This window comes from Malus sylvestris, chromosome 11 (assembly GCF_916048215.2).
Source record: "Malus sylvestris chromosome 11, drMalSylv7.2, whole genome shotgun sequence".
Lineage (NCBI taxonomy): Eukaryota > Viridiplantae > Streptophyta > Magnoliopsida > Rosales > Rosaceae > Malus > Malus sylvestris.
This window is the reverse complement of record NC_062270.1, coordinates 36,596,957-36,622,869: the sequence shown is the minus strand read 5'-3', so window position 1 is coordinate 36,622,869 and position 25,913 is coordinate 36,596,957. Positions and strand designations below refer to the sequence as shown.

The 25,913-nt window shown below is 35.2% G+C and overlaps 1 protein-coding gene across 1 annotated transcript; it reads right to left on the bottom strand.

Annotated features, from left to right (window-relative positions):
• Positions 1-11,822: 11,822 nt before the first annotated feature.
• LOC126589989 (probable leucine-rich repeat receptor-like serine/threonine-protein kinase At3g14840) lies at positions 11,823-23,987 on the bottom strand. Its single transcript, XM_050255455.1, has 25 exons — positions 23,665-23,987; positions 23,097-23,268; positions 19,214-19,285; positions 18,996-19,064; positions 18,636-18,707; positions 18,445-18,516; positions 18,230-18,301; positions 18,047-18,118; positions 17,890-17,961; positions 17,733-17,804; positions 17,578-17,646; positions 17,290-17,361; positions 16,849-16,905; positions 16,224-16,286; positions 16,097-16,132; positions 15,918-15,958; positions 15,429-15,814; positions 15,077-15,272; positions 14,428-14,595; positions 13,955-14,073; positions 13,621-13,831; positions 13,266-13,503; positions 12,829-12,979; positions 12,287-12,690; positions 11,823-12,122 (listed from the first exon to the last, which is right to left on the bottom strand). The coding sequence occupies exons 1-24, from the start codon at positions 23,762-23,764 to the stop codon at positions 12,295-12,297; spliced, it is 3,048 nt and encodes a 1,015-aa protein (XP_050111412.1). The 5' UTR covers positions 23,765-23,987; the 3' UTR covers positions 11,823-12,122; positions 12,287-12,294.
• Positions 23,988-25,913: the final 1,926 nt, after the last annotated feature.

Below are 25,913 nucleotides of genomic sequence, written 5' to 3'. Positions count from 1 at the left end.
AACATTAGCATCAAAATCGTGCATTAGCCTTGTAAATACCAAATTAAATAAAGGAACTACATTATTTTCTTCCAAAAGAAACATCTCCAATACATGCCATACATTAGCCTTGAATAATTTCTTTTCCTCTCCCCTTATGGCACAAAACAATTGACTGATCAAAACATTGTTTAAATTCTTTAAGCATAGGAAAAACTAACAAACTAAATACAAGTTTGAAGACTTATGCTTATCAATTTAGTCACATGCTCTGAATGGAATACATCCCTTATGCCTTCATATGTTCACCACTTCTTTATAAACATATTTATAATCACATAACCAACCACAATTCTCATATAAATAGATAAAATACAAATGAGAATTGTCACATAATTACCACAAACCTCATTCTATTTGTATAATGTCCTTGTTCTTGCCACTAAATGCTTTTTGTCATTCTCAGTCAATTCACAAGTTATGCATCAATTTCATAATTTACTAGTCATGTACAATTAACTATACTGAGATATAAAAGCAAAATTGTAGACAAAACAAATTTGATTAGTCATGCAAATTCCTTATGGAGTTAATATCATTATAAACCGTACTTGAATTAATCCTCAATCATACTTAAGTGCTAGTATACTACTAATCAACACATTTGTGTCTTTACATAAGATCATCTCAAGCTTAAAGCAATGTAGGACAATCCAATCCCTTTAATAAAACATGCCATATGTCAATTTTGCTACATATTTGCAAAACTTAAAATTTTAATCCATATTGATTACTTCCCACAGCAACCAATGACATGGCAATTACATTCGGTCTATATATATTTCCTCACATTATCATGTAACATAACTGATTCAAAATTTATTTCCATGAATTTATTTCACCCATGAAAAACTGAGCAATAAACTACTAGTGCCAAAACACCCAGACTATATTGACAGAATATAGTCTCAAAAAACAAGTAAAATAATTTATGCATATTTACATATGCCTGTTATATGCATATAAGAATTTATCATGTTCAAAGCATATATTTTTCTCTCTGTTATAATTATCAAGTTCAAAACTTAATAATCAAAAACCATATGTATGATCGACTAATTCGTACTTGACATATATAATAATCAACACCGTAAGCACTCATCACAAGTGGCCTGTTGCTACTTATACCTAGTGCTACACATCCTTAAATGTGTGTGTATATATATTTTTTGACACACATTTGGACACAATTTTTTTGTTTCTATTTTGTAATTTTTTTTTAATATTTGAATTCCGTTTATATTTCAATTTATCATTCATTAATCTTCATCACAAAAAATTTAAAAATTTTAAAAAGATTCATTTATAATTAAAAACATATATGGTTCTAAAAAACAATACTAAAATTATTTGTATATAATATTAATCTTTAAGCCTCAAAATATAAAGTTATTGATAAGAATTGGATGCGCACTTACCGTGTTCTCTCTCTCTCTCTCTTTAGAAGCTCAGATCCAGAGCCTCTTCTCCAGCTTCAACTTTCAGCCGCCACCTCTTGCTCTTGCTCGGGATAAGCGACAGCCCACTACTTCTTCTTCCTTCCTTCTCTCTTTTGCCTTTTTCTTCTTTTTCTTGCCCTCTCACTTCCCCTGCTCCATCACGTTCCATGCATCCACATCTTTTTCATCTCCTTTTTCCAATCTCCTTCTTTCATTTCATCCCCGGTTCTCCCTGAGTTTATCTCAATTTTTCCTGAGCCGAATCTCAACTATCCTTTAAGCTTGTCTCATATTTGGGCTTCATGCTCCTTATCCGGCGTCTTTTGCCTACTTTTATTGCTTTGTCTTTTAATTTTCTATCTTCCCTCTTTCTTAGCTGTGACACTCCATCCACATCCCACCATGTTCTCGGATAGACGAGCTCCGATCAGAAATTGGATACCAAATCTACTGCCCTCTCTCACTTCCCCTCCCTCAAACAGCATGCACATGCCAGATTCCCATCGAGGCCAAATCTTAGGCTTTTGACATACCCACTTAGCCTTACTCTCTACCCATATGATACTTTGTTCGTATATATTTATAGGGGTTCGTGAAGGGGATTTGGATCTGGTGTCTACCTTCTCTATTCGGAGTTTAGCTTCCTCCGACGATGTGACTGCGACAGTGGTCGAATTTATGTAGCTTGAGATTAGGGTTCTTTTGTTGTTTGTTATTGCAGCCTTATGGTCTAAGTTTGTGATGGCCTTCAGTTGTATCTTGGGTTGCAATTCTCATTTTGCTTGGGCCTTTTATCTTATCTGTTGTTTGTTTATCGGGTTCCTTTTGGCCCTTGTATTAGTTTTTTAATATAATGAAAGTTCTATTGATAAAAAAAAAATTAATGCTATCATTATCATCATCTTTTCTAGTTTATCAGCTGGTTAACTATATAAGTTGGTATGGAACATTAAGTGTTTTGTACACACACACATATATGTAGTTTATGAAAATAATTTTCACATAGATCATTTTGGGCTACTTTGTTTCCTGAATTCTTCTGAATTCAATTCAGATATAAAAAATAAAAAGCGAGTGCAACAAAAAGAAATATATAGAATTTACTTCCAATAATTCACTAAAACTTATGTCAATTGCTAGTATTGTTGTCTAATTTATTTGGTGGGTGTGAGTCCTTTGAACTATGTTTGGGGAAGGATTCCAGAGTCCTATGTATTACCAAGCTTGTAAATAATGGACTATAAAATGCTAGGTATGAGAGATTACAAAATCACCGTGTAAGAATTGTAAAGACATGTAAAAAGGATTTGTAAAGACTGAAACCAAGTAATTAAAGATTTGCAAATCACTCTTGACTCTCACATGCTTTTCAGATGCTCATATAGTGATTTTCTAATCTCTTCTACATAACAGTTTATGATAATTTCATGACTAACTTTGCTTAATCCCTTCTGAAAACCAATCACCCAAGTCTAATCTTTGTTAAAGTTGATTTGTTTGTGGTGTTTTTTGTTATAATTTTGGATCGGTTTCTTGGGGTTTAGAATGGCAGAGAATTAAGAGAATATTGGAGTGTTGTTTTCAACTTCAAGGTTGTGCAGAAAATGCAGCAGCCATACTTCATTAAGTAGGGAAAATTAGGGAAAATGTGTAAGAGTATGGTACATTTCCATCACCCATACTTGTGTAAAAGAGTTGGTGATAAGACAATATTTAAACACTAAATCACCTTACTACTCCAGATTAAATCCTAGCACTTCATTGGGATTTAAGTGATCTAATATGGAGTGTACATTCGTCATTCACACATTTAAACAAAACTAGCCGGTTTGAGGCCAACCCTTCATTTCTTCTTCTTCCTTCTTCGATGCAGACAACACCCTTTGCTCGGAAGCTCCTTGCTACCTTCGACCCCTCAACTCCAGAAGTTGGTTAGCTTCCAACACTCCCTTCTATACTGCTTCTAGGAGTCATTCCGAGCAAACCCTTCAGGTAATTGAATCTTTCATTCAGTAGTGCTTTTGTGAATATGTCTGCGATCAGATCTTCTGTGCTGCAATAGATTAGCTTGATTATGTTGTCCTGTAATGCCTCTCTGATGAAATGATATCTTCTTTTGATGTGCTTTGTTCTTTGATGAAAAACTGGGTTTTTGGTCATGGCAATTGTAGAGGTGTTGTCACACAAGAGTGGTGTGGCATCAACCTGTAACTCGCCAAAATCTTTGAGTATAAACCTTAGCCAAATAGCTTGAGCCGTTGCTTCTGATGCACTCACGTACTCCGCCTCGGCTGTGGACAGTGCAACACTTTGTTGCTTCACAGAGGCCCACAAAAACACCCATGAACCAAAGGTGTAAGCATAGCCCGATGTGCTTCTGCTATCATCTTCACTGCCACCCTAGTCATTGTCACAAAATCCAATTAGGATAGTTGACTTCCCCATTTCATACTTGATCCCATAATTTAGTGTTCCTTGCAGATATCTTAGCACTCTCTTAGCTGTGCCTATATGTATCTGAATAGGATTATGCATAAACCTAGAAAGTAGGTTTGCTGAGAACATTAGATCCGGCCTTGTTGCATTTAGATACAATAAACTACCAACAATGCTTTTATAGAGACTAGCATCTACAAAATCACTTCCATCCTCCTTCTTAAGCTTCTCATTTGCAATTAGGGGTGTAGAGATCGGTTTGCAACCCTTTAAACCAAACTTCTCAAGCAAAGTTTCAGCATACTTCTTTTGATGAATAAATATGCTACTTGCTTCTTGAATTACCCCAATGCCAATAAAATGATGCAAGAGGCCTATATCAGTCATTTCATACCTCTTCATCATCTCTTCCTTGAACTTTTCAATCATTGCAGCATCATTTCCAGTGTAGACAACATCATCCATATAGATTGAGACAATGAATGTCTTGTTGTTGCTTTCTGTCTTGGTGTAGAGTGTAGCTTCACTAGGACTTTTCTGAAATCCTTTCTCAGTGAAATAGGAATCAATCTCACTGTACCAAGCTCTTGGAGCTTGTTTTAGGCCATAGAGAGCCTTCCTTAGCTTGTACACCTTCTCTGGAAACTCTTGATTTGTGAACCCTTGAGGTTGTTCTACAAACACCTCATCCTTTCGCACTCAATTTAGAAATGCATATTTGACATCCAATTGTTGTAACTTCCAACCATTCTTGGCTGCTAGGGCTATCAAGGTCTTTATGGTGTCTAACCTTGCTACTGGAGTAAAGGTTTCATTGAAGTCTACACCTGGTTTCTGTGAGTAACCTTTGGCCACTAACCTGGCCTTGTTCTTTTGTATATAACCATCTAAGTTAAGCTTCATTTTGTACACCATTTCACTTTAATCACAGGCTTGTCACTTGGTCGATTTATAAGTTCCCAAGTGTCATTCTTCTCTATCATTTCAAGCTCTTCCTTCATTGCTTTCTTCCAAGCTTTGTCTTTCTCAGCTTCTTCATATGTTTCTGGTTCTACTACACAGTAATTACATGCATAAATCTCATCCAGGTTTTTCAATCTCACTGGAGTTGAACTTGGAGTTGTTATTTGTGATTGACTTGATTGTGGACTCATAGTAACTTGTTGTGGAGTCTCTTGTATGTCACCATTATCTGTGACTTCTTCTTGAACTGAGATCTCTATAGGCTCACTTGTTTGCCTTTTATTTAGGTCAAGTTGTAGAGAGACACTGTCATTTTCTTCTACCCTTGATTCCCAGTTCCACATTGAGTCTTCATCAAAGATAACATCCCTTGATAGAATTATCTTCTGAGTCAACACATTATAAACTCTGTATCCTTTCTCATTGGTACCATAGCCTACAAAAACACCCTTAGTACTTGATTTCTCCAACTTGTGCCTTAGTTAGTGAGGGATGAGAGTGTAGCACACTGAGCCAAACACTCTCAGATGCTTCACAGAGGGCTTCCTTCCACTGAACACTTCGAATGATGTCTTCTTGTTCAGTGTTTTAGTACGACACTTATTCAATAGATACACTAAGGTGTTCACAACTTCACCCCAGAATGTATAGGGCATGTTCTTCTCATGCAACATAGACTTAGCCATTTTGATTATAGTCCTATTCTTCCTTTCTGCAATCCCATTTTGTTGTGGTGAATATGCCATAGTGAGTTGCTTCTCTAACCCCACATCTTCACAGAATGCATTGAACTCATGTGAGGTGTACTTACCTCCCCTATCACTTCTTAGTCTTTTGATTTGGTATCCACTTTACAATTTCACCATTGCCTTGAACTTCTTGAATATTGTGAATACCTCAAACTTAAACCTTATGAAATACACCCAACACATCTGTGAGTAGTCATCAATGAAGGTTAGGAAATACATGTTTACACTTATTGTTGTTGCTTTCATTGGTCTACACACATCTGTGTGAATCAATTCGAGTGGCTTTGTTGCTCTCCAAGCCTTGCCAACTTCAAATGGATCCCTGTGATGCTTCCCAAATGCACATCCTTCACATGTTTCATTGCAGTGATCCATCATAGGTATCCCTTGTACCATTTCATACTTTTGTAGATTTTCTAGGCTTGTCATGTTTAAGTGACCAAACCTCTTGTGCCATAGTTTAATAGAACCTGTCACACTTACTTTCCTTGCCACTTCTTCTAAGTACTTCAACACAAGTAGAAAGCTTCTGTTTTTCACTTCTACTTTGGTCACCAAATTTGATAGCGATCTGTCATCATAGATCTCAACCACATTTCCCCCAAAGAGTAGGAAATACCTATGCTCCATCATTTGACCCACACTAAGTAGGTTTTCATCCAGTCTTGGCACTAACATCACCTCCCTTATGCATCTTCTTCCTTTCTTGGTGTTGATAACCAGAGTTCTTCTTCCAGTGGCCTTGACAATGTTTCCATCTCCCATTTTCACTTTTCCAGTGAAGTTTGTGTCAATATCAATGAGCAATGACTCATATGCAGTCATATGGTTGCTGCAGCTACTATCAATGTACCACACTTCATTGTTTTTCTCCACTTTTGCGCTAAAAGCACATAACACATTTGCTTCTTCCTCCACTTGGTTTGCACAGTTCACTTGCTGCACATTATTTGATCTGCATTCCTTCATAATGTGCCCAAACCTGTTGCATTTGTGGCACCTAGGCTTGTCTTTGAACCAACACTCTCCAAGATGAAATTTGTCACACTGTTTACATTGTTGTTTAGTTCTTGGACCTGCATTAATGTTGCTGCCTTGGTTAGGTCTAAAGTTGTGAAACCATTTTCCTTCCCATTTCTTATTCTTGCCCTTCCACTGTGGTTTATGATTGCTTGCACTAGCTTGATTACCAGATCCAACATTGAGTAATTGGAAGGCTTTCTCAGGTGCAAAATCAGCATGCCTTTTGAGTATTTGGTCAAAAGCTCTTAAGGATGCCATCACATCTTGCACACTAAGAGTTTCAGTGTCTTTGGTTTCTTCTATAACACTTACTATTGAATCATAGGGTTTAGTCAAACTAATCAACAATTTTTGGACAATTCTTTCATTAGGCAGTTCCTCACCATATGTTTTCATCTTGTTTACAACATCAAACAGCCTAGTAAAATAGTCTTTTAACAGCTCATTTTCCCTCATTCTTGTATACTCGAAATCTCTTCTAAGGGACTGAAGTTTTACCTTTCTAACTTTAGTGTCTCCTCTATACTCTTGCTGTAAAACTTCCCAAGCTCCCTTTATAGTATCTTCATTTGCTATCCTCGGGAAAATGATGTCTGAGATAGCACCTTGAATGATTCCAAGTGCTCTAGTATCCTCCATCCAATTCTGCTTCAGTGTTTTGAGTTATGTTTCTGTGAGATCCTCATCTAGAGCATCGATCTTCATCTCAGGTAGTTCATACCCGTGTTGAACCATATCCCATAGATTATAGGATTTGAAAATGGTTGTCATTCTTATTCTCCAAAAATCATAATTCTCCCCATCAAAGACTAGAGCTTTTAGCTCAGTGCTACTGCTAGATCCCTTCATTTTCAGAATTGTTTGTTGGTTGTTGTTGTTAAGGACACTTCGTTGGTGCTCCCAAAAGTCTTAACTTTCACAGATTACGCCCAGAAAGCTTTTTAGATCAGAAACTGAGCTCTGAGGCCATGTTAAAGTTGATTTGTTTGTGGTGTTTTTGGTTATAATTTTGGGATCGGTTTCTTGGGGTTTAGAATGGCAAAGAATTGAGAGAATATTGGAGTGTTGTTTTCAACTTCAAGGTTGTGCAAAAAATGCAGCAGTCATACTTCATTAAGTAGGGAAAATTAGGGAAAATGTGTAATTCATTGGGATTTAAGTGATCTAATCTGGAGTGTACATTTGTCATTCACACATTTAAACAAAACTAGCCGGTTTGAGGCCAACCTTTCATTTTTTCTTCTTCCTTCTTTGATGCAGACAACACCCTTTGCTCGGGAGCTCCTTGCTGCCTTCGACCCCTCGACTCCAGGAGTTGGTTAGCTTCCAACAATCTTCACAAGGAGTCCTAGGACTATCGAGCCTCTCTCCAGTATTTATGTGGAGAGCTTTTGCTCCCTAGCCTTCTTGTGCTAGGCTTATTCTTCATTGCCTCTTGCAAGGTTTTGTCTTCTCCCTAGGTTTCTAGGGCTTTGAATCAGGCGAGTTTGGTCATAAATTTTCCAGATCTATCTTCTGATATATTAGGTTTTGTCATTAATTTGTCTTTTTTCTTCTACAGATCCTTGATGGATTTGTTTTATTTAAGCATCCATTGCGATCTACAAATTGTGGAGGTATTGGTAATGGTGGCTTAATAGGTTGATCTGATATGATAAGGACGAGAAGTTGAATCTTCTGGATATGTCTTATTGGCGTTTTTGAACTAAGTACTAATTTAGGACTATGTGTAACTCGGTGTACATTTATTATACTCTTTTGTAATTATCCACAACTGACAACTCTAATGACCAATTAAATAATTATATTAAACTGACCTCATATGATTATCAAGGCACATCTCTGTCGGGACATAAAATATCCCGATTTGTTAGAGCAAGCCACATGTATTTTAAACTCAATATAACTGTTCTACCCTTAACAGACTACGTACATTAGTCGTACTTTATGGGCTTACAAGCCCTATTCCGCAGAGATCCAAGAAGTCCACAAACATCAGGCCCGAGACCATCTCACAGGAGTATCCAAACTTACTTATAAGCACATGCAATGTCCTTTTTCTTAACAATTCCTCATAAGATGTACACATTGATTTTAATTGTATTTATTATTCTTCTCTCTAGAAGGTAAATATATAGTTGTACAAGAGGTCCTATAAAATAAGAAATAAGAAATAAGAATCTCAATTATACAAAGAATCAATCACATGATCACATTCCTAAATTATATGGCTGACTCATGCCAACACTCCCTTTCAAGTTGGTGCGTAGATATCTCATGAGCCCAACTTGCTATGTGAGTCTTGAAACATCCTTGTTGGCATTGCATGAGTTAACACATTAGCCAATTGTTCTTCAAACCTCAAGTACGGAATATCAATCAACTTTACGTCTAACTTTTCTTTGATGAAGTGTTTATCTACCTCCACATGCTTTGTATGGTCATGTTGCACTGGATTATTGGTTATTTCCCTAGTGACTTGATTGTAATATTGTAACAACATAACCCCCTGAGGTTTAAACCTAATCTCATTAAGGAGAATCTTGAGCCATAACAATTCACAACTTCCATGTACTATCCCCATATACTCCTCTTTTGTCGTGGATCTAGCCACCACACTTTGCTTCTTGCTTCTCCAAGTTACTAGATTTCATGTCACGAATGTAAAGTAGCCTGATGTGGAGCGACAATCAGTAATATTTCATGCCCAATCAGCATTAGTATACCCTTTTACCTCCATTTGTCTATGTTTCTTGAAGAGTAATCTTCTACCTGGTGCTCTTTTAAGATAACTCAGTATACGTATCATAACTGTCATGTGATCTTCATTAAGAGCATGCATAAACTGGCTAATAACACTGACTGCATAAACAATATTTCACCGTGTAAGCGACAGGTAAATCAACTGTCCTACCAATCTTTGATATCTTTCTTTATTGGTAGGAATTTGATCTTGGTAGGTTGCCAGATGATGGTTCTGCACAATGGGAGTTTCCTCTGGTTTACAAGCCAACATTCCAGTTTTAGAAAGAAGATCAAGAACATACTTCTACTGAGACAAATAAATACCATCACAAAAAACGAGCAACTTTAATGCCCATGAAGTCTTTCAAGCCCCATAGATCTTTCACCTCTCCCCCTAGATCTTTCATCTCAAATTCTGAAGAGAGATATTCCTGCAACCTTTTTATCTATTTTGTATCGTCACTGGTGAATATCATATGCATAGATTATCAAGAAAGTAACTTTACCTCCCATGCGTTTGATAAACAGGGTGTGATCTGTATTTTCCTGTCTATAGCCATACTTCTTCATTGTTTAAGTGAATCTTCCAAACCACGCTCTGGGTGATTGTTTGAGTCCATAGAGAGCCTTTCAAAGTTTACACACTTTTCCTGCTCCATTTGGCACTTCATGTCCTGGTGAAAAATCTATGTATACTTCTTCCAAGTCTCTATGTAAGAAAGCATTTTTCACATCAAACTGTTTCAATGACCAATCTAAGTTAACAATTAAGGACAAAAGAACTCGAATAGTATTGATTTTTTCTACCAGAGCAAACGTTTCCTAGTAGTCAACCCCAAATGTCTGCGTGTACCCTTTTGCTACCAATCTTGCCTTGATCTATCAATCAATCCATCTACTTTGTGCTTTATGGTTAATACCCATTTACATCCCACGGGTCTCTTCCCTCGTGGTAGTGGTACCACATTCCACGTTCCATTCTTCTGTAAAGCTTCCATTTCTACTTTCATAGCTTATGTCCAACGAGGATCTCACAAGGCCTCTTCCACTTTTGTTGGAATTTTAATCTTAGCCATTTCATTCACCAAGGCTTGGTACTTGGGCTATAGTTGATAATTGGACACATACTGTACAATCGCACATCTCACTTTTTCATCAGGAGAAAACCTATTAGGTGGTTTCCCACAATTTTGCCTAGAGGTAAAATAAAAGAATTTTCAACCATACCCAAAGTGTGAGAAAATATCTACGAGGACATGAGCGTGTACCGATGGAGAAGGATGAGGGGTTATTTTCCATTTGCATGGTCTTGGTATCGCTCGAAGACCAATTAATTTATTCTGCCTACGTTAACTGTATAGGTCCATTGCATATTGTTGCTTAGGTGTGTCACGTGAGTCAAGGTCAGAGGCCATTGAAATTTGCCCTGTTTGACTAGTCGTATCGTGGCCCATTTGTGGACTTATTTAGTTCGGTGTGCTATGGTCCATTACTGGGTTGTATGCTGGCTTGCATGAACTGATGTCGTGGCCCATTCTTCTTGAAGCTCGGCCTGAATTATTGCTGAAGTCTCAATCTGCCATCTCGGTCTCTCCAGAACTGTTTTTGGGCCCAGATCCATCAAATGGGCTACCTGAGCTGTCTCGTTCAAGTGGGACATCAAACCCACTATATTCTTCATTTGTACCATGCAACTTCCCTATAAGGGTAGAGTGGGTTTGATTAGTGATGAAGAACATCTCTGTTTCGAAAAACGTGATATCTATGGTGACATAAAATTGCTTAGTGGGTGAATGGTAGCACCAGTATCCCTTTTGTTGGCTATTAAACCCAAACAAGACACAACGAACGGCACACAGATTCAATTTACTTCGTTGATTCTTGTGAAGATACACTTAGGCCACACACCCAAATATGCGAGGTGATAATTGGAGAGAGGATGGTAAAGTAACATGATCTGTTAAGACTTCCATGGGAGTTCAAAAGTCATGAACTCGAGAAGGCATTCGATTAAAGAGATAAACGGAATACATAACTACATCTGCGCAATAAGCAGGAGGGGCATGAGCTCTAATGAGAATAGCTCATGTAGTCTCCAAGATATGTTTGTTCTTGTGTTCTTCCACACCGTTTTGTTGAGGAGTTTGAGGATAAGTAGTCTCATGAAGTATGTCGTGCGCCGCGAAAAATTGTGGTAGCTTTGAATTAAGATATTCTCCACCATTATCAGTTCGAAGAACTTTGATAGGACAAAAGAGAAATTTGACTTCCAATCATGCGATAAAATTGTTGAAAGATATGCCCAACATCACTCTTTTGTTTCATAATATAGAGCCAAGTGATTCTGGTGCAATCATCGACAAACGTAACATACTAATGAATTCCATGGTGCGTTACTATTGGTGAAGGCCCCAAACATCTGAATGAATTATCTCAAAAGGCACTGTTCTTTTATTGAAACTCAAATGATAAGAAGTACGATGACTTTTTGCAAGTGCAATCATTACATTGAAAATCAGAGTCTGAAATGCCATTAAATAAGGACATAAGTAATTTTTTTAAATAACCAAAGGATGCATGTCCTAGTCGACGATGCCATAGCTGAATTTGCTTGATCTTGTTATTGTGACCACTGCAGACATGGTTGACTTGGCCTAGTACCACATCATCCACATAACATAATCCTCTCCTCTTAGTACCACACCCAATGATCGTGGTACAAGAGGTCCTATAAAATAAGGAATAAGAATCCCAATTATACAAGAAATCAATCACATGATCACATTCCCAAACTATATGGTTGATTCACGCCAACAAATAGTTATAAAGGAAATACAAATGATTAATTAGCTGATATGTTTGAGTGTGCTAAGGTTGAGTCAAACTGATAACCGTGCAGCTCAAGTTCTCCCGCTTCTGTTCTCCCAGTAATCTGAATCAGGATTGACGGGATACAGATCGTGAGCAGACGCAGACGAAGCAGTCCATGGCCCTTCAGTTGACCCCGTTTCTATCTGTTTCTCGCCTGTGCCCCTACCAAAACTAGATTGAAAATGTTTCCTCATTGCATCGATCTCAATACTCTGAGCATTTGGATTCGAGACCAACTCATGAACAGTAGCCTTTCCTTCAAGCATGCTCACAACCGAAGACATGGTAGGCCTAGCTGTCGAAGTAACATTGCAACAAAGGAGAGCCACATTGATTGCAACAATCATCTCCTCTTTATTAAAGTCTGATCCCAACCTTGGATCAACTAGGTCCATCAAATTCCCTTGTTCTTTTAGAAGTCGTGCCTACAAAAAATGGAAGTAACAAAAGCAATATAAATTTTGTCTTTGGATTAAACTTCATCGATTCAAACGTACTTACACACATATAAGGCATATTAAGAAAATTTGAAGTTAAATTAGGAAGTAGTAGATTCATGTTACCCAATCAAGAAGATAAAAGCTTTCTTCCTTTTTCCGGTAAGTTGTGTTGTTTCTCCCGCTAACAATTTCCAATACGAGAATACCAAAACTATAAACATCTGCTTTATCAGTAAGATAACCCCGCATTGCATATTCGGGCGCCATATATCCACTGTAATATCATGAAATCATATCATTAACCCAAATTGAGCTAAAATAATTAGTAAAAATATTGCTAATTGAATACTTAAGATTAATCCAATAGTTAGATAGATAATAAGTAATACAACTATATTCAAAGAACAAATCTGCCCTTCAAATTTCTTGAACAACAAGGATTTGGTTGGGTTGAAAATTAAGTAAGTTAGAGACTTTCCTTTGGCTCTATCTTCTTTTTTCACGGTGGAAGAAGATTAAAACTTGAGAATAAGAAGATAAATAAAAGTGTAGGGACTCACTAAGTTCCAGCAATACGAGTGCTAATATGTGTATTATCCTCTTCATCAAGCTTGGCCAATCCAAAGTCGGATATTTTCGGGTTAAGATTTTTATCAAGCAGAACATTAGTAGCCTTGATGTCTCTATGAACGACCTTCAATCTTGATTCCTCATGAAGATAAGCCAAACCTCTTGCTGTACCAATACAAATCTTGTGCCTTGTTGGCCAATCCAACTTCAAATGACTTTCTTTTTCCCCTTCCATTTGCCAAAATAAACAAAATTAGTTGTAAAGGACATATTTTTAGTGCATAAGATCTTTTATGCCCACTGTATGAATGAAATGAACTTTTGGCAAATGAGACTGATATTTACCGAACAAAGCATGAGCAACGCTATTATTTTCCAGGTACTCATAGACAAGCAATAGTTGATTTCCTTCAATACAACATCCGTGGAGCTTGACAAGATGAGGGTGTTGCAGAGCAGAAATCATGCCAATCTCATTAACAAATTCACGATTCCCTTGCTTTGATTTGGAAGAAAGCTGCTTAACAGCTATTACGGTGCCATCTGCTAAAACGCCCTGCATTTGAGAAAGATAGTCAAATTTACATCACTATGGAGCAAATTAGCTTTCATTAGGAACGGACAGTATCAAATTAGAAAAAAATGTAATACATTAATAAATATTGGCTCCGAAGAATACCTTATAAACAGATCCAAAACCACCTTCACCAATCTTATTGGCTTTGTCAAAGTTGCTTGTGGCATCTTTGAGTTGCTTGAAGGTAAATTTACCAGTTTGCAGGTCCACACCCTTCAAATCTGTATAACAAGTAAAACTCATAAGATATTGTGTCTAAGAAAACTTTCAGAAGGATAGAATTCTTAGTTCTTAATGTTTTGTGCCCGATTCTTGAATTTAACTAGTAACTGAATCTATAGGCAGCCACTCTGCATCATGAGTTTGGACGATAAATATATTATAGCAACATCAAAGTGCCGGAAAGCTCAATATCCAAATAATTACTATCTTTGTGCGTGCACGTCAATATGCGTGAGAACCATGCAAAATAGCATAAATATTGTTCTTAGTTAAGAAAAAATTTCGATAAGAAAAAGTAATGGAGAAACAAAAAAGGAAAAACCAGTATAACAGAATAAACTGCAAATTAATACCATCCTCCAATGTCTTTTGTTGTCCTAGGAGGCCTCTCTTCCAAAGAATACCAAATATCAGTAGTACAATGAAGACTCCTCCAACTACAATTCCAACCACGGCACCTACAGGCACGCCACTTCCACCAGTTGATGTGTCAGTTACAGGTTTTGGCGGGGGAACAAAGTCTGTCCGAAGAAAGAATATAGCTTAAATTAGAGTAACTGTAAATGTAATTGATATGAGAGTGGATTATTCAACCAGCTATCTAATGCACACAAAAACAGAAGATTGAACCCGGTCTCTGGGGTATCCTTAAATAGTAGATAGATATGAAGTAATCCCTCGAACAAACTTTGTTTGGATGGTTGTAAATATTATATACATGTTTTCTTAAGTGAACTGGATTGTTTTCATGTGAATAATTAAAAATCCTCGAAGTTGAATTTTGTTGTATTTAAGAAAATTTAAGAGAGTATTTCTTCAAGTCTTGGCTCAAACTAAGTAAAACAGGAGAAAAGCGCAGAAGCATTTTTATGAAAATACAAGGGAAATGAAATATTGAAGAACCTTGCAGAACTGAAGTCGGATCTCGTAATTTAGTAGATATATCAATGCATGTGGTTGACGCATGGTAATTAGACGAAGCTCAGATCAGTGAAAACTTACTTGGGACTACTGAAATAGCTGAAATAAGAGGACCATAGACTCCTCTAACAGGGATGCCTGTCGTCCCTTTCCCGGCCCAATATAAACGAATCTCCAATGTATTATTAGTTACAGGAGCAGTAAAGTTCTTTATGACTACATCACCAAACACACGAGCTTCATCCATGATATTGAAGTCCTTCTTCACTAGTTTTCCCTGCAATATATATGTATATATGCTAATTTAGTTGCTTAACATTTCATGATCATAAATGTGAAAGTTAACATTCAAATCGACCAAAATATAAACAATGCTTGTTGAAAATTAGAATAATCACTGGTGAGTATACATGGAAGTTGATGCGATAGTTACCTGAATGTAAATATCGAATATGCGCCTTCCCACGCTTCTATATGTTTTGCCATTTCTAAACATTATCTCTGCAAAATGGAGGCTTACAGTGTAGTTTCCATTTCCCAGACAAAACCCAAAATAAGTTAGAGAGATGGGAGAAAGGCGTGCGTTCATGTATAGTTGGGGATTGGCCATAGAGAGTCTAGTTTCATTAGTCCATATAAAGGAGTCCGTAGTGCGGTCATCATCAGGGAAATAACCGGTGCTGCTTAATGCCCAATTTGTTTTGCTCTCGGAAAATGATGGTCCAGCTGAAAATATGTCATCATCATATTGTGTACCATTCTTTCCAGGGACAGTAAATTGATTCCCACCACAATTTATATGGAGCGAGTAGTACAAATCTATGAGAAAAGAAAATGGAGATTAGTAGCCATTGAGGAGGAAAACTAAAAAAGAATGAACTGAAAAAATACAGGTAATTATTTGTGTAGAAACTCGGCTTACATTTTGGACACTCTGAAGTTTTTAAACATGTAACAAATCTCCTGATAGAGTAATTCAGGGTACAGAAAATGTCAACAATCATAAATGAGAAGTTGGAAAAAAAAATAGTACAGAATACACCATTGGAAACCGAAGTAAATTTATAGGTGCATGCTTTGAGACGGTTAATTTGAACTTACGAACTATTGCCTTTTGACGAGCTTGCAAACAAGTTACTGCAGAAATTAACACAAATGAAAAGTTAAGCTAAGCTTTGCTCCAAATAACACAAACAGATTAACTTCAAGCTAATGGAGACATTCTTACATGCTACTGCTGACTCGTGGACAACTTGCATCCCTTATGGTGAGGTTGTTATATGAAAGATCCCTGCACAAAAAGAGCTATGATGCAAATTCTGTTGAATTGTAAGTCTCTAGCTGATTAGAATTAGTGAAATAAGTTATGAGCTTAATTGTGTATTCACTCTGTTGTAATATTGCCAAGTGTGAGGTTCAAAGATGTGTGATGATCTTAGAAAATAGTTAGATGTGTGGCTGAGATCACTTTGTGATGTCTAAGGATCCAGCTGTGCTTGGCTAACGGTAATATTCTCTTTGCACGACTTGTTAGAGAGTGAGAGATATTGAATGAACAAGAATTTTCCTCTGCTGCATTTGGCAGAGCAGCGAGAACATACATTCTCTGTGATTTTCTTCATCCTTTCTTTTTCAGTATTAATTATCTTCTCCAGTCCTCATATTCATTGAGGGTTCATAAACTAGAATCAAAGAAGCATTAACAAATTCTTTTCCAGTTGTAGTTTTTCAGTACAAAAGGAAACAAAACATTAACATGGTTCGAATTAAGTTTTTGATATAATAGTTGTATATCTATGTAGTAAAAAAAACAGCATAAATTTCCTGAGTAAGCATTTGGAAGAGAAGCTTACACGTGTTTTTTCGGCCAATCAGGTACAGGTCCAGTCAGCAAGTTTCCAGTTAAGAACCTAAAAATAATGAATACAGAAAAACTCAGTAAGGAATATAGTGTTTGTTCTTAGGAATTTCTTTGTAAAGATTTGAAAATTTGAGTTTGCCAACTCTGAGTGCATTAGATCAGTACTTCCATCCGAAAGACACATCTAAGGGTGATCACCTTATGTCAGTTAATTGCATGAGTAGTGATGACTCTAATGAATAAACTAAACATTTCATTTCTCAGCAGAAGAGCCGTTTTCATTTTCATTGTAGTATAACCTGTGACTTATAATTATAGTAATCGTGATTGGAAATACTTCCAGCTTGTCAGGCTGGGGTGTAACAAAACCATTGAAGAATGTCTGCCTCAATTTCATGTAAGAAAGACTAGATTGGTCATTCCAATAGCTTACATATAATTCGTATCTGCTAGACTAGCGAAGGTGTTTGGAATTTCTCCGGTCAGCTTGTTAAAGCTGAGGTCTCTGCACAAACAAATAGCAAATGCGGTTTAGATGTGCTCACTGTAGAGAGGGAAATGACATCTGAAAGAGATGTTCTCTTAATAAATACAGAAATATAAAGTCCGCCCAAAATCGTCTAAAAGTCACTTCAATAATCCTTGAATTAGTAGAATCACTTCTAGAAGAAATTTTTTATTTGAAGATGGAAAAAATAGGGACTAAGACATTTGTACTTACAAAGTTTTCAAGTTCATTTGCGCAAGATCTGGAGGTAGTTGTCCAGTAAGGTTGCAACTCCTCAACATCCTGCAACAGACCAAAGCTTTGAGTTTACAGAAGACTTTATGTACAGACAGAAATTGTGTGTCACTGTCATGGAACCATTAACTCACAGTATCTTCATGTTTTTCATCTTATCGAGCGAAGGAATGGGTGATTCAGGTCCACTCAAGTCTGTGATTCTCCTGCATGTTAAAATTGAGCCATGAACATAAACTACGGATTTTGCTAATCGTTTTGTATTTATAAATAGAGACCAGATATACTAACAAGTCAGTCAAGCTTGTCAGAAGAAAAATGCCAGAAGGAATTGGCCCTGTCAAACCGCTAGCCTGAATCAATCTGTTAACGAGTTATAACATTTGAATTAGTGATAATATTCAAATCAAATAACAGAAAAGATGACACACGAGAGAAAAACACTCACAGTTTTTCAAGATTTGTCCAGTTCTCAATAAAATCAGGTATCCGCCCAGAAAAGTTACTGTCACTAACCCGACTGCATAATGATTGGAAAAGGGAAAATAGTACCAGTTGTATCAGAAAGCAGTAAAACAAATGTCTAAAGTGCTCAGGAAACCTTTAAGAAGAAATAAACACAAAAGCTTACAAGTCCTTTATTTTGGTAAGCTTTGCAAATGTTTTTGGCAACTCCCCATTAAAGTTGTTTGAGGAAAGCAACCTAAAAATGAAGTAGATATAACAATTATATCAACGATAAAGAAGTCGATGATTTACTGGTGAAAGTATCCAGAATTTGTCTACAAGAAAATACCCATAAACCAAATATTTTTTAACACGGTAAAATTTGAAAAGGACTCTTACATCCTTTCTATGTTGGCCAAAGACCCAAGCTCCTCAGGGAGGGGTCCAGAGAAATTATTGAAACTGATGTCCCTATACAAAAATAAAATAAATTCAATTCAATTCAATTCCATTGATTAAAAAAACATCATTAAGGATCTCCATAAAATCAAATGGGCTAAGCAAGAAACAAATGCGCAATCAACACTCACAAACTTTTCAGGGTGGTGATGTCCCCGAACTCTTTGGGGATAGAACCCGTCAAATGATTTCCAACAAGGGATCTGCATTCAAAACTATAGTTTTAAGATCACTTTTATCAAGCAAGAGGCTCCATAACATTAACATGTACTTCAATAAGAAGGCAATGAACCCCATGTGTTCGATTCAATACTTATGATTCAAACGCCTCATGGCCACGGAAGTTCATTATCATGAACAAAACCCAATGTAGTAGATTCATAGTTTAAGAAAGAAATGGCTGAAGAACATTGGAGTGACCAAATAAAGTAACAAGAACATGACATGAACATCAAAAACAAAAATGTATGCAGTGTGAGAGAAGATAGTACATGTTCACAAGTGGAAGAGAGCTCCATTCTGGAGGGATGGTACCGCTCAGGTAGTTGCGGGTAAGGTCGCTGAAGGAGAAAGAAAGAAACCAGTGTATCATTGACAACAGAAATAAAGGTAAGCTATATATGAAATTAGAATAAACCATTACACGACACAAAGTTATTTTCTTTTTACTTTAAATAATGTAAACTTGGAGGGGTAAAAATGTGCTTACATTTGTTGAAGATAGGTGAGATTTACCAGCTCTGGTGGGAGTGTTCCTTGCAAATCCTGAGCTTTTAGAATTCTGTGTTTCATCGGTAAACATGTTTCAAAGTTAGTCGCAAATTAACAGAAACCTATTACGCATCTATATTGTGACTAAAAAGAAAAGATGCCTCAAAAGCGAGACCAAAGAGGTAAAACACTAATTAATCACAGAAAATACTTACTTTTGGTCAAGTAGTTAAATAGGCAGAAGGAATTGGTTTTCTGACTTGAAAACCAAAGGAAAAAGTCCAATGTCCTTTAAAAAGAATAGAACTGGAGCAATTACACAAACAGTAAATGTGCATTTGTCACAAGCACACTGTGAGTCATTCTTTCATTAGCTTTGTAACTAATAACTATGTCGATACAGAGTTGTATGTGTATAATAAGTACGCAAGAATTGTGGTGACTACGAACAATTGTACGCTGATCAAGTATGCAAGAATCAAGCCTAAATACAGCACAGCAGTAATACCAAGTCCTAACAACTCAGCATGCCTATTTAAAAATTAAAATTAAAAATAAAGAAAAACCAACACAGCATGCCATGGAACATCTATGCTGGCTCATAGCCAGATCATAAACACATTGTTATCGTAATTGAGCAAATTAGTCACATCCTAGAACTCGATTTTGCAGATAAGTTAAGTTGAATTGCTATACATGGTAGGGTTGAATGTTTCATTGTTCATTCAATAAAAAATAGATTATTCTTTTTGCATTTTCTTGAATTTCAAGGCACAACAAATTCTTATTAGACCATCAAAAACTTCCAATTGGTTGCTGGTTGAAGAAAAAATAAAAAAATCTGGAGGGGTAAAGGATTGGGAAATGGAAACCCAACTAGTCTATAGATATCAGAATTAGGTTGGACTGCAAAATTAATAACTGTGTAAGGATGGCTAAGCCCGTTCTAGTGTAAGGTGGCCATGGCCCATTTGGGAACTTTAAGATATATTCCAATTTTCTTCATAATTTTGTTCCAACAAAAACTGAATTGGTCGAAATCGAAATTTTCAATCTTGACTTGCACGTCAAGAATGCAAGTGGTTGAAAAAAATTTTCATGTATCCAACCGATACTTGGTGTACCGAACCGTATTCACAACGCACTAAAAAAATCTCTTCGAAGCTAGGGTCGGGGCGTGAGAAAATCACAAAGAAACAAAGGAGCTCGACTGTGCTATTAATTTAAACTAACACCCCTCAAATCCAAATGGAATCAATTGGCCTAGCTACTTTGCCCGACGTAAGGTTGAAGGAGTGAATACGACGTGCCAAGTTGCCAATAGACAACTCGAAGAGGCCCACACTAGGCCTTATAATTCCTACTTTATTTTGGAGGTTTCATGGGCATGGGGATAGGTTTGGGGACATTCAGTGAAAAGTTGATTGATACTTTTCGCATATAGACGTGGGGTCCACAAAACCGATTTCCAACCTTCTAATCAACATTTCTCCTCGCACATTTATGAGCAGATTACATAAAATGAATTTTTTTTTTCAATATTTTTAATATAATAACATATGTCACGTTAAGAAAAATTTACACGTATTAATATATGATTCAACGTAAATTTTATAAAGCGCTTTTGATATGAAGCTTTGTTTAATAAAAATAAAAAAATTGTTTAATACAAGTTATTCTCCTCTCTTACATGCGTAGTTAATTTTTTGGAAAAATTTGAAATATGTCCAATTTTATAGGTCTACTTTTGAAATAGGTTCAATTTTTAGTGACTTTTGATTTTTGAAATAGATCCAATTTTTAGTTACTTTTAACCCATATCTAAAGATCCTTTTTTTTATTTAGGAGAAAATGCTCATTGAGAAGGGATTTTTTCAAGCGGCACACTAAATATCATATTATACGTAGAGAAAATGATATATTTTTTTCGTATTCCCTCACCTATTTTATAACTTAAATTATTCGCTGATAATTACAAAATTTTCTGCTCATTAAGATTCATTGACCTAAAAAAGTCTTTGTGTAGACATTATACAATCTAACAGGATGTTACGTGGACGTAGACCTTTATTGTTTTTTTTCTTTTAACGTTATTCTTATAACAAACACTGAAAAACTTTGATCTTATCCTTCTCAACCTTTCACAACAAAAGGCGCCTAATCTATACGTTGCTTTTTCTTTATTTTCTCAACTCTTTCTTTATTTTTCTCTTAATAGTTCTATATATCATGAGATGGAACTCGTTCAAAACACAACGAGCAAACTATTTATCCAGAAAAGAAAATTTTAATGAGCAATTTTTAATGGCTTAAGAAATAAGTCAATCAATGACAATTCTATATAACCCAACGTTTATTTTCCAACTTATGTTCTCTTTATCACATTAAGTTTTTTTTTAATAAACAATTATCTACATTAAGGCATGAGAGAGTAGTTTAAACCTCACAATGAGTTAGTAATAATATGGTTCCAATACGTCTTTGGTGAGAATCGAACCTAAAACATCTCACTTACAAGTAAAAAAAGGCTAAGTGACACATTAAGTACTTAAATTGGTGTTTATTAACGCAATAATCTTATATGCATATTATGTGTCAAATAAATTGAAAACAAAGAATCACCTATTTATCTCGGTAATCTATTATTAACAACTTCTTTCCAACTCTTTTCACTATAAAGTAACATTCTATATTCACAACGTGTCTCAAACAAGAGAACTATACAAACATAAAACTATTCTTATATATATATATATATATATATATATATATATATATATATATATATATATCTTTCCAACTCTTTTCACTGTAAAGTAACATTCTATAGTCACAAGGTGTCTCAAACATAAAACTATTCTTATATATATATATATACACACACACTAGCACATGGGCACACACAAAGTGTAAGGAATTTTTTTTTTTTTTTTTTGTTTTTGAAATAGGAGAGAGGAAGGGAGTGATAGAGAACATGGGAATTTTTTTTTTTAATTAGAGATATGTTAGAATTATATATAAGTGATGTTTTGAAAAAAAAAACAGCAAGATTTGGTTGTGTGAAATTACATTTCTACCTCATATTTCTTATTCATGTTCTGTTTTAATTAAAGGGTTAAACTGGTAATTTCATAAGATTTTGGTTGACAATAAGTGTTTTATTAATTAGTAGAGAGAGATATATATATATATATATATATATATATATATATATAATTGTTATTAGCATCTCAAAATTCTCATTACACTCCAAACTTTCTATATTAGGAAAAAAAAAACATTTGTGCATGTAGAATGAGATTTTTGGAATGTTAATAACACTTCCATATATATATATATATATATATATATATATATATATTAACGATATGTTCTCTATGGTGAAACAGAAAAAAGAGTGTAGAATGAGATTTAATGGTACTTCTCTTATTAGATTTTACTAACTAGTTGATGGTCTAATGGTACTTCTCTTATTAGATTTAAAAGATGTACCAAATTCAAATTTGTCTCCCCGTTAATAAAAAAACAAGTAGTATTTTAATTTCTTAATTCTAATCGAAGTAAATATCCCCAACGATCTAATAATATTCCGGAAAAACCTTTGTCGGTGGCACCAATAAATACACATCAATTTAAATCACAAAAAGCCGACAAGAATATTTGGTATCAGCTTGTGAGATGTGGAAAAATTCAAAACATAGAACACGTGTCATTATATAAGTAAAAGAAAGTTTTATTTTTCAAATTATATTAATTTTTTAACATAAATAACTTACAATTTATATAATGATTCCAGGCAAATTAAAAAATCTCACTTAATTCTGAGTTGGGCATGTTTGTTTTTGAGAGAGAGAGAGAGAGAGAGAGAGAGAGAGGTTTACATTCCGGTAATATGGCAGACAGTGGAGGAGCAATTACAGTTGATGGCCTTCTCAGATCCTTTGAGTGCGTTTAGATCAGTCCATGGAAGTTGGCCGCTGCATGGATCTGCGTCTCCACCGAAATTCCAGTCCGTCTTCCCCAGTCTCTTTGCTATGTCTTCCAAAGTTTGCACTACATATACGCAAAATAAAAGGCAGCAAATTAACATCGTGCTCAACAAAATAGTAAAAAAAAAAAATTGATGCATAGACAAGAACTACAGAGTGCACCTCAGCATCATACGATTGAAAAAATCTACTGAGTTCACACAAATATCTGTTTACTTAAGGTTCATTTGATAACTATTTTAATTTTTAATTTTTAATTTTTCGTTCATTGGTAACTGTTTTCACTTCTCGGAAAAATGTAAACTGAAAACCAAAATCAACCCAAACCAAATTTTGAAAACTCAAAAAAATTGAAAACTAAAAGATTATCAAACGAACTTAAAACCATCATTTATAGAACGATACAAAGGAAACTAAGGAAGATATTTGACATAAAGATATTGAGGTGAATTACTCGTACTTTCATCATTTGGCAATCGAGTAGCTCCAAAGGCAAAAGTTACAAAGCAAGCTACAAAGAAAAGAGAATGAGGAAGAAGTCGAGGGAAGAACATATTCATCAATTTTCTAGGCAAAGTCTTTCACATTTGAAGAGAAAACCAGAGACAAAAGGATCAGTTTGTGCAGCTAGCTGGATGGAATTTGTTGGATTGTATGTATGAAAAGTTGTGAGAGTGGCAAAGAAAGAAAGAAAGAAAGATTTGTGAGGAGAATGAGTCTGAATTACAGCTTTTTATTCGCTTGAGGGGAGGGAAGGAGTGGACCTCGAAGGACACAAACGGAAGTCAATGACTTGTGTTAACCTTACTTGCCCCTTAAAACCAAAGACCAAACAAGAAAGGAAAAAAAATATTATTCCCAACCACTTACTATATTTATTTTTATTTAATTATTTATATAATTAAAGATACATTTACATAATTTGAGTTTAGCCAAGCTAGTTGCGTCATTGTGTTTTATCTTACACAAAGTTTGAATTCCGCTTACTGTAATTTAGTTAAATTTAATATAATTATCTTATTGTTTGACAATGGATAGACGCCTTAGTAATATGTTAAAAAGATTGGTTTTGCGGGTAATGACTTGTTAAACTTAAGTTATTATATTATATTAGAATTTTATTATAAGTGGTCCATGAATATGAGTGTTGCAAATCAATGTTGTCTTCTGGCTGAATTTTGTTAAAAAAAATCTATTATATGTTGATGTGACAAACATAAGACTTTGCACTCCAATAATATGATGACACATGGATTAAATAAAGTGTTTCAAAAATTTAAAAAGGTAAAAAGAAGAAAAACAACAAACTAAAAATCCTCATCTTCTCCTTCTTTTTTGAACTCAGCCACCAACAACAATCTCCATATTTATAGATAACATTGATCAATTTTCAATTTCATATATCATTTTGATACGTTTGTTAATTTCAGGGACCATCTGTGATAAAAATATGAATTTGACTACAATATTTACATATTAATACAATAAATATCTTTAAGATATAATTTGGCCACCTATTTAAATGTTAATTATGCAGAATGTCTAAAGGATGAACTTTCTAGAAAAGAAATCCATATTTGTGTCTCAAATTTTATCTATTAGCTTAACAGTGCTGTTCATGTCATGTTTCTAAAGAAATAAATTGTGTCCAACACCATTTGAAAATGAAAAAAAATAAGAGAACTTTAACGAAAAGCTCATGGTACTGTTCACTTTAATGAAAAATCATTTTTTTAGACTGAAAAATCATTTTTTTAGACTGAAAAATCATTTTTTTAGGCTAAAAAATCAATACTGGTACTATTCATTTTACCATTTATTTCGTTCTTATCGTTAAAATTCAAAGTTTTCAAAACATTTTCATTAGTTTTCCTAAAAAATAACCCTTTTTCCGTTTTGAGAATATATATTTATTTTTTTATTACAATCAGTCTTATTATTAATAATCTAAGTTTTTTTTTTGTCAAAATTAATAATCTAAGTTACACTACGAAGATCGGAGCGTTTAAACCGGCGACAAAATAAATTAAAGAAAAAAGTCATATTCTTTAGACAATCCGACACTTACATAATGTTATAAAAGAAATAAAAAGGAAAAACTTCAAAAAAAACCGTGCATGAAATTAAGTGCACGTCTACATGGATCCGGCTTCTCTACCTTCCCAATTCCCATACATTTCTATCCCCTTTTATTTTGTACGGTCACGGTTAAACTACATTAACATTTTATATTGATTTTTTTATAAAGATAATAAGACAAAAAACAATAATGATATAAAATGTTAACGTGGCTTAACCGTGACCGCACAAATAGGAGGAGATGTGAGTGTATGAGAATTGGGAGGGCAGAGAAGCCATGTCCATAAAGAACACGCCTAGCACAAGCTTTCCACATAAATACGAGAGACAGGCCCTACAGTCCTAGGACTACCTGTCAAGATTAGGCTTGGGTGAGTGATTTTTAGGGAACTGTATCCTCTCCAAATCCAAGAGATCTGAGCCAACTGAGCAATGCATCCAGACCATTGAAATTTGATTCAACGGCCATAAACAAGTAACCCCTCTAAAGTTATAATAATTGTAATCGTTTGATCAAATTTCAATGATCCGGATGCTTTGCTCAGTGGGCTTATATCATTTTGGATCCAGAGAAGATCCAGTTCCGATTTTCAGAAGGGATTGAAGGACAATTGGTCATGAAATTATCAT